This window comes from Monodon monoceros, unplaced genomic scaffold (assembly GCF_005190385.1).
Source record: "Monodon monoceros isolate NGI ecotype Baffin Bay Population unplaced genomic scaffold, NGI_Narwhal_1 Super_Scaffold_21, whole genome shotgun sequence".
Lineage (NCBI taxonomy): Eukaryota > Metazoa > Chordata > Mammalia > Artiodactyla > Monodontidae > Monodon > Monodon monoceros.
Genome location: NW_021703778.1, coordinates 6865455 through 6886010, shown reverse-complemented (window position 1 = coordinate 6886010; position 20556 = coordinate 6865455). Strand labels below are relative to the sequence as shown.

At 46.7% G+C, this 20556-nt stretch overlaps 1 protein-coding gene across 2 annotated transcripts in view; it reads right to left on the bottom strand.

The window, feature by feature from the left end:
- Positions 1-20556, bottom strand: part of FAM171A1 (family with sequence similarity 171 member A1) — a 125157-nt gene that overhangs the window by 46489 nt on the left and 58112 nt on the right. For both annotated transcript variants that reach the window (XM_029238523.1, XM_029238524.1), the window contains exons 2-3: positions 13280-13507; positions 4648-4740 (exon numbers count right to left, since the gene is read on the bottom strand). In XM_029238523.1, coding sequence (XP_029094356.1) covers positions 4648-4740; positions 13280-13507 — 321 coding nt within the window. The remainder of the gene's footprint in view (positions 1-4647; positions 4741-13279; positions 13508-20556) is intronic.

Here is a 20556-nt window from a genome sequence, read left to right as displayed (position 1 = left end):
AGGTCACTGCAGTGGCCCGGGTGGAGACCGAGACCAGGACTGAATCAGGGCATGGGCCATGCAGTGCAAATGTGCAACATGTGGGCGGCAGAAAGAAGGCAGGTGTGGGACTTCCCCAGCGGCACACTGGCTAAGACTCCACGCTCCCAACGCAGGGGGCCTGGGTTCGATCCCTGGTCAGGGAACTAGGTCCCACATGCGTGCCGCAACTAGGAGTTCGCATGCTGCAACTAAGGAGCCTGCCTGCCGCAACTACGGAGCCCACGTGCCCCAACTAAGGAGTCCTGGAGCCGCAACTAAGGAGGAGCCTGCCTGCTGCAACTAAGGAGCTCACATGCTGCAACTAAGGAGCTGGCAAGCCACAACTAAGGAGCCCACCTGCCACAACTAAGACCCAGTGCACCTAAACAAACAAATCAATCAATCAATAAATCTTTAAAAAAAAAAAAAAAAGAAGGCAAGTGTGGGCAGACCGAGGGATAACCACTGTGGGATTACTCGGGTTAAAGGGCCAGGCTGGCTGTAACTCTGTGTGACTCATGGGAGATGTAGGTCATCAGGACTACTGCATGTTCAGAAGGTGACTCTGCTTACGGAGGGCAAACGACACGGGCACCGAGGTCCTTCATGAACCCCCTCAGAGCCACTGGAGGGGACAATTCAGCATCAGGGCTGGAAGATGGCAGGGAGAAGCAGAGCAGGGGGCGACGAGGAGGTCTGGCACCACGATGGGGTAAAGCGTGGCCATAACAATGGACCCTGTGGGCTGCAGTTTGAGTCCTTGTCACAAACACCTTGCTAAGGTTAGTGCCGCTCCTGGGCAGGGGGACTGGGAAGGGATGACCCATGAGGGTGCCGTGCACGTCAAAGGTGGCCGTGAAGGAGAAGAGCTCGACAAAGGGAATTGTGGGGCTGAAAGGGAAGTTGGAGGCGGAAGGGGTGCAGGGAAGATGCTCTGTGTGTAGATAAAATCTCCGCCCCTTCTCATCAGTGGTGACCTTCCAGGTAACGGTGGCAGCCACCAGCTCAGGGCCAGGGGCTGTCCAGCCCTGAGTGTAAGGAATTGGGATTTTATTCCAAGTACAATGGGAAGACCACTGAAGAATGGAAGCAAGGCGACTTGATCGCTGTAACTTTGTGAAGATTAGATTACAGGTTGGCAAGAGTGGGCACAGGGCAACCAGTGAGAAACCCACCACAGTTCTCTGGGGGAAATGGTGGTGTCTTGGATTCACGAGGCAGCAACACCTATGGAGAGAAGAGGGTCTGCAGGAGAACCAGATGTGAGGAGAAGAATCAAGGATGATTCCTAGAGTCTTGGCTGGATGCGTAGGTGTGCGTTTACACCATTCACTGAGATGGAAGGTAAAAAACATCAAGAGTTCTGTGCGTCTCTGCTGAGTCTGAGATGCCTAGCAGATGCCCAAGTCAAGATGTCAAATAAGGGCCTCCCTCTAGGGGGAAATTGGGAGTAATCAGTGCCCAGGGCACATGAAAGCCATGGGTCTATGAGCTCCTCTAGGGAGAGCATTGGGAAGAAGAAACAGAGGCCCAGGACAGTCATGGGAGCGTCCAGAGAAGAAGTAACCGAGAGCTGGAAAGAAAGGCAAGGCATGATATGGAAGCGAAAGGAAGAAAGTCTCAAGACAGAGTGACCAGCTGTCTGTGTTGAATGCTGTGCAGACATCCCGGGAGAGGAAGAGAGGTGACCTTAGGTCTGGTCGCACGGGGGTCATAAGACACTCTGATGAAGCGATGAGGGAGGAGCCCAGACCGGAGTGTGCTGAAGAGGCAAGGAGAGGCGAGAAAGCAGAGATGAGGGAGCAAAGTCCTTCCCAAAGGACAGCAGAGAAGCAGGGCAGTGACTGGAGCACAGGACGCTCAGGGGAGCATTTCTGGGGGATACACGAGCTTGAACGCGCACCCGCTACAGAGTGGAAGAAAACGGCAGTGTGGGAGTGACGGCACGAAATAGCCATCTCGGAGAGTCAGAAAACAAGTAATTAGGAAGTGGCCTCGGTCCTGCAGGGCTGATGCCCACCTTGAGGTCTGTGTAACCAGTGGATGCAGCTGTGAGGTTTCCTCCAGCCACTTGTTCCAATGTGGCCATGAGCGGCTGAGGTCACCCAGGGTCAGAAGTTACTTATTCAGGCAAAGACAGGAGCATTATTCACAAAAGCCAAGACATGGAAACAACTGAAGTTTCCACTGATGGATGAATAGATACAGGAAACGCGTGTACACACACACACACACACACACACACACACGTATATGTATATATATGCAATGGAATGTTACAGGTACATACAAACCTTCAAGTTGCAAACTTTTCAAAGATGCGAATGTGCGTTCCATCAACGTCAGGCGTGAGTGGAATTGCCGCCTGCCCTCCGTCTCCTGTTGCTGAGGACCCTTCAGCTCTACCGTCGCCCACCTCCTCTCCCTCCTCCAGTCAGTAACTCTTCTTGCCTGTTCACTCGATGCCAGCCCCTGCATGCCGGCTGTTGTAACGGACTACTGTGCTTTTCAAGGGACTGTACGGTAAAATTTTAAATGTTTTCTTTATTTTTTGCGTTTTTTTATGTATTATTTGTGTGAAAAGTATTCTAAACCTATTACAGTACAGTACTATATAGCCAGTTGTGTTAGTTGGGTACCGAGGCTAACTCTGTTGGACTTACGAACAAATTGTCCTTACGAACGTGCTCTCGGAATGGAACGCGTTCGTATGTAGGGGACTTACTGTATTCAGCCATAAAAGAGAAGGAAATCCTGCCATTTGGGACAACATGGATGGACCTGGAGGCTATCACGCTTAGTGAAATAAATCAAACAGAAAAAGATAAATCCTGTAGGATGTCACCTATAAGTGGAATCTTAAAAACAAACAAACAAACTCACAGAAACAGAACAGACTGGTGGTCACCAGAGGCAGGAGGTGACGAGAGCAGATAAAGGTGGTCAAAGGGCACAAACTCCCAGTTACAAAATGAGTAAGTCCTGGGGATGTGATGTACAGCACGGTGACTACAGTTAACAATTCTGTAATGTGTATCTGCCAGCGGCTAAGGGAGTAGATCTTAAAAGTTCTCACCACAAGAAAAAACTCTGTGTGGTGAAGGATGTTAAGTAGACTTACAGTTGTGGTCATTGTGTAATATATACACATCTCAAGTCATTAAAGGTATATGTCAATTATATCTCAGTAAGACTGGAGGAGAAAAATTATCTTTCACTTTCTTCCACTGTCTTTCAGTTGTGAAACGACAATAGCAAAGCTAACTAAAGAGAGATTGGAGGTGCCAAGGCCAGCAGGCCCCAGTGTGGTTCCAACGTGAAAGGGTCCTGAGGATTCGGGCCGAGCTCTGCTCTCTCTTAGGAGGAGAAAAAAAGGATGCTAACTTAGGGCTTTCACTACACAGATGACATGAAAACCTGTGTCTCTGTTCCTGTTTTCTCTCCCAACTCGAGTCACACACGCTCCCAGACGTTTCTACGTATTTCTCTTTACATACGTCTTCTAAGAGCAGCACGTGAACCTCCTTGTACGTTCCCACAGCTACTCGATAAAAAAAGGAATAAATCAGGTCACCTCGTTTGCAAATGGCACCTGGATGTGGTCAGGTAGAGAATGACTGGTGTAAAATGGTATTAAAAGAAAGGAATACTGGGGCTTCCCTGGTGGCGCAGTGGTTGAGAGTCCGCCTGCCGATGCAGGGGACACGGGTTCGTGCCCCGGTCTGGGAAGATCCCACATGCCGCAGAGCAGCTGGGCCCGTGAGCCATGGCCGCTGGGCCTGCGCGTCCGGAGCCTGTGCTCCGCAACGGGAGAGGCCGCAGCGGTGAGAGGCCCGCGTACCGGAAAAAAAACAAAACAAAACAAAAAAACAAACAAACGAGGGACAAGGGAGAGAAAAAGGCCACACTCGAACACCTAGGAACCTTTTGTTTTTTCTTTTTCTTTTTTTGGTAAGGGAAGAGTTTTTTTTTTTATTGTAAAAAACACATAACATTAAATTTACCATCTTAGCCAGTTTTAAGTGTGCAGTGCACTAGTGTGAAGTGTATTGACATTGCTGTGCAGCAGATCTCTAGAACCATTTTGTCCTGCAAAACTGAAACTCTAGGGAATTCCCTGGGGGTCCAGTGGTTAGGAATCCGTGCTTCCACTGCAGGGGGCAACTAAGGGGGATTCCCTGTTCGGTGAACTAAGACCCTGCAAGCCATGCGGCGTGGCCAAAGAAAAAAACCCAAAAAACCTGAAACTATACTCTCAAACGCTTATGAACCTTTTCAGAGAGACCCCGCCCAATGGTCAGTGAGGCTCAGACAGGGTCCGGACTCTGAGCCCATGATGAATATTCTCGCCTTCGGAGAAGAGAGAGATGTGGTGTGAACAGAGGGTGGAGCCCCTTCTTCCCTCTTATGCACTTAAAGGCTGGGCCGAGAAGGAAAAAGGCCACAGCCAAGAGACATTTTACCAAAATGCCAATGTGCCGTGCACTCGTAGGGACCACAGGCATTGTTACTTCCAGCTGTGGACACATTCACGGCCATCACTACCTGACAAGAGTCATCCCTCACAAGATTTTCAGAGTTGGCCCCAGAGTTACCTTCACTTCTCTTTTTAAATATCAAACATACCTTGGAATCCTGAGACTATTTGGACAACATCTTCATACACCATCAGAGTAGCAGATCGTTCTGGAAGCAGGCCCAGGCTCAGCGAAGAAAACACTGCAGAAACAAGGATGGATATGAGGGAATTCAAACATTTAAATCAAGATGCCCACTCCAGTTTTTTAAGTACTCTGCATTCCTTGGATTCTCTGATTTCAACTCAGTCAGCAATATTGATTTTTCGCAGTGTGGTATAATAATAAATACATATTTGGTCTCTGCCTCTGGTTCCTGGCTCTTAAATCCCTTGTCATTTCCTGAGTGATCAGAGTATCTTTTGTTCTGATGAGGCGACTCCGGGTGGGCTCCTGGAGGCGGGCTGCTCACCAAAAAGGTCAAGCCATGATGAGAACCTTGGAACATTCAGTCCCACCTGCCATCCTCCAGAGAGGACAGAGGCGGTGGACAGCTCATGACCGATCATGCCTGCCATGACTGCTGAAGCTACCATGAAAGTCCCCAAGGCACGGGCTTTGGGGAACTTCAAGCTGGTGAACAAGTATGTGTGCTGGGAGGAGGGTACACCCCAACGCCACGGGGACAGAAGCTCCTTTTGGACCCTTCTGGGTCTCACCCTATTGTACCTCTTCATGTGGCTGTGTATCCGCATCCTTTATAATATCCTTTGTAATAAACCCGTGAATGTAACTGTCTTCCTGAGTTCTGTGAGCCATGATAGTAAATGAACCCGGGGAGGGGCTCATGAGAACCTCTGATTTATAGCTGGTTGGTCAGGTGACAACCCGGGGCTTGTGTCTGAAGTGGTACTTGGTCTTGTGGGACTGAACCCTTAACCTGTGGCTTCTGAGCTAACTCTGGAAAGTTACTGTCAGAACTGAATTGAATTGCAGGTCACCCAGTCGGTGTCCAGAGAGTTGGAGAACTGGTTGGCTTGAGAAAAAACCCACCCATCGGGTGTCAGAAGTACTGTAAACAGAGAGAAAAGAAACAGTTTTTCCTTTAAGTGTTATTAGCAAAAGGCTTTAAAAACGCCAAAAGAGTCCTGCAATCTCTCCTAGAACAACTGCTTGCCCTACAATAGTCAACTATGTATTTTTTATTCGTTAGAAGCTGTTAGTAAAGTATCTGAACCTCCTCCCATCAGGAATCTATTAAAAGTTACAATGTACACACTGCATGGATGTAAAACATTGGGTATTAACATTAAGAAAGACTTTAAAAATATGTGCTTAGATTACTGTGTGCCTCATGATAAAAAAAAAAAAACTTCCTTCCCTACTCTGGGAACTAATAAGATGACAGAACTTGTGCTATGTTTTAAAATTCTTGTTTAAGTACCTGGACTTCCAAGTAAAAAATTCACAAAGCCTACACGTTTCTGGGGAGATCATGAATTTTAAGAAAAAAACAAATCAACATATTATGGAATAACAATAATCACTAACATCACTGAACCCTCACTAACATGTCAGACATTATTCTAGGTGCTTTAATTTTGGTAATTTATTTAACTCTCAAAACAGCTTTATGAAATAGGTATTATTAACATGCCCATTTGACAGGTAAGGAAACAGACTTATGGATAAGGAATTAACTTGTCCAAGACTCCGCAGCTGGTAAATACTGGAGCCAGGATTTGAACTCTGGAGTCTGACCTCGACTGCTATGCTTCACGGACTCAAATTCAAAGGCTTCTTGGACTCCATCCAGCCTAAGTCTCTAAGTTTAAAGAGGAGGAAAGGGAGGCCTAGAGAGGTAAAGTAACTTTCAAGGATATTAGGAACCAGAAATATCAAATGCTAAGAATATCAATTACTTGGCACAACTGGCTCTGGACAATGCTAGGGGCGACCAGTGAGTGGCTGGCCTTGGACATGACACTTCTCCCTACACATTTATTCCATTTATTTAGCTGCCAATATGTACAAGGCCCAGAGCTAGACGTGCAGAACAGATCAATGTTGGGGGCAGTCTGTGTCCTCAAGGGTTCTACATTAGAAGGAGACTTGGACGCACAACCAATAGCTGTAGGACAAGCAGAACATGGCAAGTGCCATGACAAAGATAAGGATGTGCCTTGGTGCTATGAAAACAATCCAGCAGTTCCTTCAAATATTAAACATAGAGTCACCATGTGACCCGGCAATTCCACTCCCAGGTATATAACCAGGAGAACTGAGAATATATGTTCATGCAAAAACCTGCACATGAATGCTCACAGCAGCATCAGTGATACTAGCCAGAAAGTGGAGACAACCCAGCAGCCATCATCTGATGGGCAGATAAACGGAACGTGGTCTATCCACACAACGGAATATTGTTCACCCATAAAAAGGAATAAAGTACTGATTCATGCTACAACATGGACAGACCCGGAAAACACCGTGCTAAGTGAAAGATGCCAGACACAAAAGGCCAACACACTGGAGGATTCCATTCATCTGCAATATGTGGAACAGGCAAATCCATAGCGACAGAGGGATCAGCTGTTGCTGGGGGCTGGGGGGATGGGAAACAGCGAGTCAATCCTAACGGGCATGAGGGTTTTTTTGGAGGTGAAGAAAATAATTCTGGAAGTAGACAGTGGTGATGGTTGCACAACCTTGTGAATTATACACTTTAAAACGGTGAATTGTACGGTGATATGCATTATATCTCAGAAATAAATAAATCAAGCAAGCAAGGAAATAAAAAAGAATTCACCTTGGGGGTTTAAAGTTGGAAGAAAAATCTATACCAAGTTGCGGGAGGGGGGATCAGGTCCTGTGTGTGAGCCAGGACTGAAGGGAGGAAGCCTGACTTGGGTAAATCCTGCAGAACCACATCCCAGGGAAACTTAACCTTCTTTAACAGAGATCCCTTCACCCAAGGGCACAGGGCACCTACTGGCCAGGAAAGAAGAACCAGATTGCTGGTGCTTGTAGGGAACAGCTCACCTCCAGACTTCAGCTTTGCCCTCCCCGCCTCTCTAGGTACAGACCTGGACCACACTGCTCCCTTCAAGAGCTCACACAGAGCGTGAAGGCATTTCCTTGGCCCTGAAAACCTCTGTGTTGTCTGGCTTGGGGGACTCTGAGCTGGAATCACCTGTGATTGGTCTTTCGAGATGCGTGTGACCATTACAGGATGTTTTGAAACGTTTCTTGCCTATAGCATTTGGTGCTTCCAAACATCAGACATCTGCTCCAGCAAACTCCTCTGCAAACCCTATTTCATATACGAGAAAAGATGATTTCTTGTAATGACTATGATGAGACGTGGGTGGTAGAGACACCTGCAAGGGCTTCCTGGGCAGGAGGTGGCAGAGACGCCTCAGACCTGCAGGCAGACGGTATATTACCCATCAGAGAGGAGATGCTGACTGCTGTCTTGTTTTTTGATAAGTAGAGAGAAAGGAACATCTAACTCTACCTGGGAGAGGCTGGAACACTTCTGAGCGCAGAGAACAACCACACTGGGAATTAACGGATAGAAGACAAGCTTGCAGAGAGAACAGTAAAGGAACAACAGTGCAGACAAGCACAGAGCGGATAAAACGCCAGATTCCTTCAGAGAATAACAAACTGCCCAGGGTGACCAGACCGTGAGAAACGTAGGGAGAAGCGGCTGGGGAGGAGGTCCTGGTGTTCTGTTTAGTCTAAACTTGATCCTGAGGACATCAGATGCCTTTAGGCAGACATATAACGTAGTTAGACAGATATATATATACAGGCACACCTTGGAGATGTTGCGGGTTCAGTTCTAGACCACCCCAATAAAGCGAATATCGCAAAAAAGGAAGGCACGTCAATGTTCTGGTTTCCCAATGCATACAGACGTCACGTTTATATTATACTGCAGTCTATTAAGTGTGCAATAGCATCATGTCTAAAAAACAACAGATATACCTTAATTTAAAAGTACTTTATTGCTAAATAGTGCTAACCATCATCTGAGCCTTCAGTGAGTTGTAATCTTTTTGCAAAAGTAACACGAAAACCACAGATCGCCATAACAAATATAATAATAATGAAATACTGGGAGAATTACCAAAATGTGACACAAACACTCAATGAGCAAATGCTCTTGGGAAAATGGTGCCGATGGACTTGCTCAGTGTAGAGTTGCCACAAACCTCCAATTTGCAAGAAATGCAACACCTGCAAAGTGCAATAAGATGAGGTCTGCCTGCATATATATATGGATGTATAAATATGCATCCATATATAAATACATATCTAATATATAAATATGTATAAAAATAATATAAATATATATTTAAAATACATTTTAAGACACTAATGGTCAGTAACGTAAAGGGCGTTTTGAAGGGGTCAGACTGAGCTGGCCAGAGGCCACTGCAGTAGCCCTGAACTGTTGCAAAAGGCCTGAGCTATAGAGCTCGAAATAATTAAGATGTGGAATCACAGTCTTTAGTGGATGGATGACACTTCATATAGCTAAATTTGTTCCTACCTGCTACCAAAGGTAAAGGGTACTCTCCTTTTGCTGTGGTTCCCTGGTGCCCAATACGTACCCCCTTCCATGCAAGGGGAAAAAAACCCCCACATCCTCCAGGAACTGCTGTCAAGGAGGAGAAAAGAAATCTACTCTCAAATCTCATAAGAACGCGTAAGCAAACAAAACCACGTGCGGACATGTAGTAAAGAAATTATTTTTTAGTTTCAAATTTTAAAAATATTTTAGAAGAGGCTCCCAATTCTTCTCTCCTCCTCGCTCAATTACCTGGAATACCAAAAGTGCACCTCCAACAACAGGCGTGAAAACAATAGTATACTTTGTTTTTCACAGCAGACCAGCCTAAGTTTTGCCCACGTTTTCTGTTAGATTCTAGTTAAGAGGATATTGTTATGCTGACAGGACAAGCAGAGAAAAAGAAAGACATGGAAGGGTCCTTGAAAATTATTCAGTCTAACTGACTTAGTTTTAGAAACTAGAGATTTGGGCTCAGAAAGCTGTGATGGGCCCCCATGTGTGGGCAGAGCTGGGGACGGGCAGGCCTGGAACCCAGGCATCTTCAAGCCTAGTCCAAAACTCTTTGAATGAAACTACATTTTTTTTACCATTATTTACTCATTTAAGAAGAATGGATATTATGAAAATGGTTGCCTTTTTCTCAAATGATCATGTTAACAAAGTCAAAACAAATGTAATTAAAGTACAGTCCGTCCTTACTTGTCAGTTCAGTATTTGCAAATGTGCCTACTTGCTAAAGGTTATTTGTAACCCCAAGTCAATACTTGTGATGCTTTCTACGTGTACGTACAGAGGGGCCAAAAGTCTGAGTCTCCTCCCAGCTAAGGTTGACCAAGGCGATGGACGCTCTGCCTTCTCGTTTCAGCTCTCACGCCGTAAGCATCCTTCCTGCAATCAATGTAGTGCTAAGTTTTTGCATTCTTGTGCTTTTTGTTTGTGATTTCCCTGTTTCAAACAGCCCCTGAGTGCTGGCCCAAAGTGCTGTCCAGTGTTTCTAACTGCAGGAGGCTGGGATGTGCCTTATTACACGTTAGAGAAGCTTCCCTTAGCCATGAGTTACGGTGCTGTTGGCCATGAGTTCAAGGTTAATGAACCAGCAATATATATTGAGTCAGGTATCTTGCAACAGAAACACACATCAAACAAGGAGATGTACTGATCAGTGGATGAAAACGTGACCAGAGGCTCTAGGGAACCTAACCCTGCACTTCACCCGGGAGCAATGGCTCAGGATTCATGAACTCAGTGTTCACGGTGACCTTGCAGAATGTAACTCCTGTGATGGTGAGAATCAGTGGTATTTTGTGCTGCTGCCCGCCCCCGCCCCCAGCAAAGGTGGAGTTGAGGTGTCTGGATACCATTTAGACTTCCTCCAGGGTTGTTTCCAGTGATTTCTCAGTGTGAAAAATGGGGGAGGTCAAACATTTTCTTTAGCAAGAACCTAACAAGGACCACCTTTCTTATCATGCTGGCCTTCCCAGGGTTCTGCCCCAGGCCCACTCCCCTCCACTCTCTGGGTGAGATCACTGTTCTGAGTCTCCCTTAAAAGCTGCTGATGACCCCAAACTCCACCTCCACCTCCAAACCTCTTAAACCCCAAACTCTTTTCAAACTAAAGCCCGAACACACTTGGCGTCCCAGAGGCAGCTCCAATCCAATCCATGCTAAATTCATCACCAACTACAATCCCGACACGCACCCCTTTCTCCCCATCTCCTCTCCCCACCTCCACTCCCACTTCCACCCACCTTTGCCTGAGCCCCAAGCCTGGAGAGAGGGGTGCACACGGGAGGGAGGAAGAGGGCTTCTTTCAGCCGACGGCATTAATCGATCAAGTCAACTCGAGGGAACCACACGGTGGCAGGTCTCCCAAGCCCACCGCCCGTCTGTTACTCCATCCACTCCATCAGCAGCCAGAAACCCGAGACTCAACTTCCATTTCTTCTCATTCGTCCCTTCCCTCACATCTCTCCCACCCATTCTCCAAGGCTTTCTGGATTTTACCTGCTAAATATTTCTCAGGTTTATCTCCTTTTCTCTAACATTTTGCTAAAGGGTTTCCTCAGTTGTACCTATTTCAAATCCACTTTCCATAGCTCTCAAAGCAGTGGTCCCAAACTATAGTGAACATCTTTATCCATAAACACCCTGGGGGGCGGGTAGGAGCTGCTTGTGAAAACGCAGATTCCTGGGTCCACCTGCCCAGTCTGAATGGCTGAGTCCTGGAATCTGGATCATTATACAAGCACCTTCTTATGCTAATATCTATTCATCCTCAAGACTCAGCTCCCCTCTCAGCCTCTCCAGGAAGCCTTCCTTCATTTGCTCACCTAGGCCAGTGAACTGGTCCCCAGCATCCCCGTAGGCACCTACATCTATCAGAGCATTGATCCCATCAGGAGGCATCGGGTTCTGTGGCTGACGTCATAACTAATCGATGAAGCCCCTAGGGGCGAGTTCTGCGTCTTTAGATCTGTATCCTCAGTGGCCAGGGCACTGCCTGGCACACAGTAGCTACTCAATAAGTGTAAACTGAACTTAAAGAGAATTTTGTGGCTGAGGGTAGATGCTGGGGCTGGAAAAGGCGGGCACAGTCACGCTTAGCTCCCATGTGCCCCAGGGGCAGCAGGGACCCTGATGGGGCGTGTCCAGTGGCACACAGGTGAGCACTAACGTTGGCATTTTGCCAGGCACTGTGTTAGCTGCCACACGTTTGTCAAGCCCCTACTATGTTGTAGGTACTGTAAGCTAGTGCACCTGCACGAACCACTTTTTACTCAGAACCACTCTACTAGGTGGTATCAGCTCCCTTTTGCAGAGACTGGCATCAAAGTTGGAGGGGCTCAAGCACAGACCCAGAGCCAGAACCCAGGTCCAAAGCCCATGCTCTTCCCACCAGCCCACCCCCACTAGCCTCAGAGCAATAGTGCCGGCAGGTAATGTGGTCCAGGCACTAGATGGAGCCTGAGGTGAGGGGACTGAAGCGGCACGGTCTGCTGCTTCCCACCTACTCCATCCCCAGCTGAACCCACGTCAGGGACCATCCTAGCCCCTTGTGGTAGACCGGCTGCTTTGCAGTGGTGAATGGTAATGTGCTATTGTGATTTATAATAAGTAATATATATTTGGTCTTGGTCTCATCCCTGCCTCACAGCTCCTAAAACCCTTGGAATTTCCTAAGTGATAAGGGCAATAAAGGTATCTTTTGTTATTTATAACAAGCCACTTACCATGGGAGTTTCAGTTAATATAGTAATTTTTGGAAGGCCCCTAGATAACCCAAGGATGGGGGCTGGTTGCCAGGGGAAGGAACCATGTGATTAGAGGGCTGGAACTTTCGGTCTCATTCCCCGCCCCACTGAGCTCCAGGGAGGAAAGGAGAGAGGGGTGGAGGTTGAATAAATCACTAATGGCCAATGATTTAATCAGTCATGCCTACATAATGAAGGTTCCATAAAAAACCAAAAGGATGGGGTTTGGTGAGCCTCTTGGTTGGTGAACACTTGGAGGTGCTGGGAGGGTGGTGCACCTGGAGGGGATGGAAGCTCCACAGCCCTTCCCACAGACCTTGCCCTACGCGTCTCTTCCATCCAGCTGTTCCTTTAATAAGCTTTGTAATAAACTGGTAATCTAGTAAGTACCCAGCTGGTGTCACAGAATCCGCAAATTGCTGGATGTGTGGCAAAACGCCCACGTGTTTGGTGATCAGACACGCCAGAAGTGGAGTAGAGTGTTGAGAGGGGAAGAAACACAGCAGTGTTCTTCCTGAGCAGGTGAGAAAGGTGGGAAAGAGAAAGACAGTCTCGCCATCATTCCCCACCTTTTGGCCAGCCTTGGTCTCAGACCTTGAAGCAAGACGAGAAAGCCCCACTTCAGAGCACCGCCCCGATCCCATCGGCTGGTTACGATCAGTAAGGTACAGAGCGGAACGCTGGGGAAATGAGTTCCATTAAATGGATAGTAACGTACAACCAGCTTCATACCGGGATTCCACCTTTTCCTGCACATAAGGGGCCCCAAAAGCTAAGGCAGTGAATGAACAAGTATTTTCCTGATTGTCTGACTTAACCCTTAACACTTACAAAATTGTTTCTATGTCTGACTCCATCCCTAGCCTGACTATAAGCCCTGTTTTACAGAAAGGTTAAGACCACCTTACCGGGTAACCGGATTGGCTTCCACGGGGCAGAGTTTGGCACGTAGGCGTGCTTTGTGGCGGTGACAATCAGCTGACTGCCCAGCTTATACTGGAATTTGAGGAAGGCGACGCCATCTGTCCCTGAGGTGCCAGAGGCGATGGAGACCTGGTTGGTGAAAATCTCAATGAGGGCATCGGGGACGGGCTGATGGGTGCTGGCATCACTGATGTGGACCTTCAGGGTGACCTCTGGAAGAAGGACAGAGCAACAAAGAACAGTGGCTATTAATTGGGCAACTCCAACAGTGATTCTGCTATAACCGCGATAGGTAGTAGAAAGTGAGATAGGCTAAGAAAATCTCAATCTACATCCAAAATATAAATCATTTTAACCGGGAATGTTCTCTTCTTAGAGGTCCTTTTTTCACTTTACATGATTTCTTACCTTCCTCAAAACCACTGCCCATAACAAACTACTTTCCCCCTGGCTCCTCCCGGCTCACACGAACAAATAATTGAGAGAAAATTTCTATCCCTTTAAATAAACACAATGCTCTTTTATCCTGCCCAGCGCTGCTGGCAAACACAGCCTAAGCAAGGCTCGGGGCTGCTACAGAAAGACCCTGCAGGTGCTAAGATTTGCAGCAAAATTCAATGGTCCTGGTGAACACGGATGTGTAGAGCTCAGGGTTGCTGTGCTAGTAATCATGAAGACGTTACTGAAAAGTAGTCAAAAATACCTTTAAAAGGGAGGACACACAGTGGAGAAGGTCAGAAGAAGAAAAAAATAAAAGTAAACATTTGAAAAGATGGCTGAAGTTGAGTTAGTAGTATTGGCAAAACCAGAAAACGGATGTGGGAAATGGACTCCAAATTAACGGTAAAAATTACACTGGAATGAATACTTTTCATTTATTCATGCAAGAGATGTGTATTGAACTGTTACCCCACACCTAGAATCATGAGCAACTGTGCACAACTACAGCGGTGAAGGGAAGGGAGTAGACAGGTAAGTGCTATGCCCGGGGGGCATCTGGTGGAGGCACCAAGGGGGCACTTACAGAACAGCACATGCAAAGGCCCAGAGGCAAGCGAAAGCCCTGCTTCCTGGAGAAACGGAAATAGGAAATAGGAAATAGGTTCTGAGAGCTGGAGGGGGAGTGTGAGGGGTACAAAGCCCAGGGAAAGACAAAGCTCGAGGGGCCAACAGGGGCCAGATCAGATGTGGCTTTCTAAGTGACCTGAAAGGATTGCTCTTTATCCTAAGGGCGACCTAAAAGGATCGTTCTTTATCCTTCATTGTTCTTTATCTTTATCGCTCTTCCACCTTGGTAACTTGCTGGAAATCCAATTTATGCGTAGAAACACCTGGTTTTGGACGAAGGATGGACTCAGGGATTGGCAAGACTGGAGACCGAGCATCTAGTTAAAAGATTTCTGTAATAACCCATCAAGAGATGGTGGTGGACCATGGTGGACATCAGTGAAGGGATGCTGATTCCAGATATATTCTAGAATGATCAGTGTATTCTGCTCCAAGAAACCCCCTTTGCTAAGGTATGAAGGGAGTAAACGGTAGCCAGTGACCTAAGTTCACTAGCCACTTAGAGGCGCTACTTGCCATACATTGTGAGCTGCCTCAGTTCTGAAAGCCTTCCTGGTGATTTGGGAGAGGGACGTGGGACAAGGAACCGGTGAGCAGGGAGGCTCACGTTTAAAGAACCACTGGAGAACCGCTGGCTCGGTGGAGAGACCATTGGGGAGGTCAAGGCTGGCTGGGGGCAACCTGAGAGTGAGGGGAGGAGGCGTCCAAGCCCCATGGGAACTGCCCAGCGTGCATCTCTAGCGTTCTAGGCAATTCACACTCTAGGTTTGACCCTCGGCTCTACCAAGCTCTAGCCACATGGCCTTGGGCAAGTTACTTATGGTTTCCAGGTCTTGGTCTCCTCATCTGTAAATGGGGGACGATAACGACATATATCTCAGTATAATTACAAACACAAGCTGGTGCCATTACGTTATTCCAGTCACTATGCTTGAAAGCATTCGGTCACAGTGTCCAAGGGTCCCAGGACAGGGCACAGGGAGGAGAGCTGGAGGGGAAAAGGGTATGAAACTAAGTGGAGGGATGAGACATCCTTCTCGGGGGCTAATAACTCAATATCCCAAGCTCTTCCCCAACTGGGGCCACTACACTGACTAGAACTTCTTTCGGTTCGAGAACTTCCACCTTGGTAACTTGCTGGCGATCTCATGATGCGAAAGCAACCTTTTCAATACTGCAAATTTCACTTAATCGATCATTTTCTCACCCTTTTTTCACATACTGATGAGATAGGCTGGGAGCCAGGACCCTTTAGCAGAATGACTGCACCTGGACAAACGTCTCCTTGAGCAACAGAATAGAAAGAAACTATAAAGAAATAAAAAGTAACTGCACGCATGCACAGTTGGGGCAATTATGAACAATAAGATACAAAAGGCCACAAACCAACCGCCACTTCTTAGGGGCCGGGAGCAAAAGCAGGGCCCTGTGCATGGTCCCTGCACACAGCACCAGCAAGGGGGTGGGCAGACCACCGAAGCGACGTGTCCTGCCCAGCCCAGAGACCTGCCCCTGTTGTTACCCCATTTAAGGAACCAGTTCACCCCTCCTCAGGGAGTGAGCAAGAGCACCTATTACTTGCTTCTGCTCCCTCGTGCTGCAGCCTCCCCAATAGAACCTTGCCTGAAGTTTTCGGCTGGCCCCTCCTCAATTTCTACTGATTAAAGGGCCCAAGGGCTCGGGCAGTATCACTTATTAATCCATTTCTTGACTAGATGACCCTACGGAACACCTAAAGAATCCTAGACCTTGGTGCTATATAAGGTCTGCACCAAATAAATCTCTCAAAACCTTGTAGAAGGGCTTCCCCGGTGGTGCAGTGGTTAAGAATCCGCCTGCCAATGCAGGGGACACGGGTTCGATCCCTGGCCCGGGAAGATCCCACGTGCCGCGGAGCAACTAAGCCCGTGCGCCACAACTACTGAGCCCGCGTGCCACAACTACTGAAGCCTGCGCGCCTAGAGCACATGCTCCACAACAAGAGAAGCCACCGCAGTGAGAAGCCCGCGCACCGCAACGAAGAGTAGCCCCCGCTCGCCACAACTAGAGAAAGCCCGTGCGCAACAACAAAGACCCAACGCAGCTAACAATAAATAAGTAAGTAAATAAAATGCCTTAAAAATAAAAAAGCCAATTGATGAAACCATTTGTGGAAAGAAAAAAAAATAAAACCCAAAAACCTTGTAGAGAAAAAAAGTGCTACAGAAACTGAACCTGGTTACTTCATACTACAGGAGAAAACTGCCAAAAGAGATAAAATCAACATCAAGAAAATCAAGGATATGGCATTACAAAACATACTTAGTTGATTCCTTCCAATCTTACCATTGTTATCTTAATGCAGGTTTGCAGTATGTACAAACACGCATTTGTTTTCTTATTGAACTGGGGTCTTCCTTGTCCCCAGGTGGTATGGGAAGTTATAAATGAATTAACATGTGCACAGCAGAAATCCTCTCAAACAGGGCAAGTGGGAAAGTGGCTTTATAGTGTTGCAGTGATGATCTATGTAATCTCATGGTAGTGCAACATTTACTAACAAGTGGGATTACAAGGTTTCCGCTTTCTCTTAACTGTTTGCTGAGAAGGCAAAAGCAGCTGAGATTTGGAAAAAGCTAAAGGATTTGTGAATGAACACAAGAAAGGAGTTCTCCTATAATCAACGTCCTAGATTCTGCCACTTGAATTGCTTCTAAAACGGGAAGCCTAGTTTATGTTCTGCAATTGTAGTCCTCGGAAGAGATTATGTAGCTACTTCTTTTGGTGTGCTAGGATGTGAAAACATGTCACTATAGTTAAGAACTTATTACAGACCACTGGGGTATCATATTTTTAAAACTTTTGCAATTTGCTTTATTCATATGACAGTACAGCATGAACAGTCTTCTTGTTCAGTGGTTCTATATCTAGTTCATTTGTTTAGAAATGGACTTTATCTTTTAGGGTAGTTTTAGGTTCACAGCAAAATTGAGTGGAAGTCACAGAAATGTCTCACTGGGGTATCATTTTTATAGAAATACTTATATTATCCATTCAACAGCAAATAAAATTATTCCCACTAAATAACAACCAGGGGAGTGATCTTATGACGAGGTGGAACACTATTAACTATTTATTAATCTCATCTTGCAGATAAAAGGAAGCCCCTATACACGGCCACAGACCTAAATGTGCATTAAGATCCACTCCCGGGCGTACATCCGGAGAAAACTCTAATTCGAAAAGATACACGCACCCTAATGTTCATAGCAGCACTATTCACAATAACCAAGACTTTGAAGCAACCTAAGTGTCCCTCGACAGATGAATGGATAAAGAAGATGTGTTACATATATACAATGCAATATTACTCAGCCATAAAAATGAATGAAATAGGGCTTCCCTGGTGGCGCAGTGGTTGAGAGTCCGCCCGCCGATGCAGGGGACATGGGTTTGTGCCCCGGTCCGGGAGGATCCCACATGCCGGGGAGCGGCTGGGCCCATGAGCCATGGCCGCTGAGCCTGCGCGTCCGGAGCCTGTGCTCCGCAACAGGAGAGGCCACAACAGTGAGAGGCCCGCGTACCGCAAAAAAAAAAAAATTAAAAAAAAAAAAAGAGAATGAAATAATGCCATTTGCAGCAACCTAGATGGATGGACCTAGAGATTATCATACTCAGTGAAGTAAGTCAGAAAAAGACTTACTTTTTTGATATGATATCACTTATATGTGGAATCCAAAACATGGCACAAATGAATTTATCTACAAAACAGAAACATACAGACATAGAGAACAGACTTATGGTTACCAAAGGGGAAAGGGGGGGAGGATAAATTAGGAGGTTAATAATAAATTAATAAATTAGGCATTAGCAGATACAAGCTACTATATACAAAATAGATAAGCAACAAGGCCCTACTGTATAACACAGGGAACTATATTCAATATCCTGTAATAAACCATAATGGAAAAGAATATGAAGAAGAATATATATACGTATGCGTATATATATATATATATATATATATATATGACTGAATCACTGCTGTACAGCAGAAATTAACACAACCTTGTAAATCAACTATACATCAATTAAAAAAAAATAAGATGCACCATGTTTCTTTGTTGGTCATGACAGCTGATGTATCCTGCTGAGACGGGGCACCTGATCACTAATTCGAAGCTGGGACATTATTCTTTTACCCTCTACCCTGAACATCCATCAGCAAGTTCTGCTGATTCTGATTCCGGAATATAGATCTCAAAGCCGGCCTTTCTTTCCCATCCCTTGTTAACACTGCCCTATCTCAGGCCATGGAAATCTATCACCCAGACTGCTATTCAGCCTCTTCACAGAAATTGCCACTGTCTTAAGACCTGATCCCTGAGCTCCCACCGAAGCCAGTATTTCAGGGAGCCACCTGAAATACTGATCTCACCACTTCCTGTCCCCCTTCAAACGCGACAGTTCTCCCCACCAAATGTGGCCAAGGGCCAGATGTGGCCAGCTGCCTGTTTTGTGTGGTCCATAAGCCAAGAATGGTTTTTCCACTTGTAAATGATTGGGGGAAAAATAAATTCAAAAGAATAATAGTGAAATGAAAATTACCTGGAACTTGAATTTGTGTGCATAAATAAAGTTTTATTGGAACACAGCCATGCCCAGTGATTTACATATTGTCCAAGGCGGTTTTTGCATTTCGATGGTGGAGTTTAGAAGTTTTGACAGAGACCTGAGGCCTGCAAAGCCTGAACTATTTACTTTCGGCCCTGTAAAGAAAAATCTGCCCACCCCTGACCTACACGATCCATTTTAAGGCACCCAAGGTCCTCCGCAATCCAGTTCCACCTGATCCCCACATACCACAGGCCCCAGACACTGTCCCCCACGTTTCCTACTTTCCTTCCTGCTGCTGCCTCTCATCTGTGTAGGAAATGCCGTTGTCCAACTTCGCTCTCCTGTTGCTAAGACCTGTTCATCCTTTAAAAGCCCTGGTTAAGGTTTATTCGAGAAACTGCTCCCAACTCACCAACTGCTCTCCACACTGGGTTAGAGGCCCCTCACCTGGGTCCTCAGCACTGCATACACTCAGACTGCTCCCTCTCTGTTTCCATCCCAGCCCGTTTTTATTGCACACCAACAATGTGGGTAGACAGTGGTGAATGGACCCCCAACGCTGAGGAGCTCTTGGCTTTAAACATTAAATAAATAAAGACCAAGTATAATTACAAACTGGGAAAAATGCCTCCAAGGAAAGCTGGGTACCACAGGACAGCAGGATGGAGGAGAGCCGAATTTCAACTGCGAAGGCCTTTCAAGGAGATGTCACGTAAGCTCAGGCCTGAAGGATGCACAGGAACCCACCAGGCTAGGGGGCGCAGGCGGGGCTACAGACACCTGGAGGTGAGAATGACCTGGTTGCTTAAATGGAGTTAGGACCAACGTGGAGGGAAATTCCGGAGAACAGCTAACCGTCTCCTAAGACTGCAGTGTGGGAGCCACCAGCCACAGGGGGGAGTGTCAATTTAAGTTTAAATTCATTAAAATGAAATTAAATTAGAAATTGAGCTCCTTGGATACACCAGGCACATTTCAAGTCCTCAGGCGCCATGTGTGACCAGTGGCTCTCATACTGGACAGCACAGAGAGAACATTTCCACCGACACAGAAACTTCTACCAGACGGCACTGATGATGCATTACAAACGCTCACCTCAGAGTCTGAGTAAAGAGCGCCAGGGTATCTGGGTGGCTCAACAAACTCCCAAGGAAAGCACGTCAAGTGTGATTCTGCAGCCCGCCTAGATCTGACCTTGACTCGAGGCCCCTGCAGTGACTTTCAGGTTCCATGTGTTCTCCATCCCACAGCCAAATTACCTCCCAGACTCAGCTCCTACACGGCTCCCATCCCCAATTCAAGGAGCTGCAAGGGGGGCAGGCTCTTTGGGCTGTTTCTTTCCTCAGCAACCTCCCCCCACAAACCCATCCCCCGGGGCTCCCTGCCTCACCTCCTGAGCCTATGCTTAAATGAGGCCTTGACTGACCACTAGTTATGTCTTTTAAACTTTTATTATGGAAATGTTAGAACACATATAAAAGTAGAAAAAACAGTATGAGGATTCCCCCAGTATTGATAAGCTTCAAATATCAACTTTCTACCATTCTTGTCTCATCTGTGCTCCCCGCACCCGATTTTCCCTTCCCTCCCCCCCCCC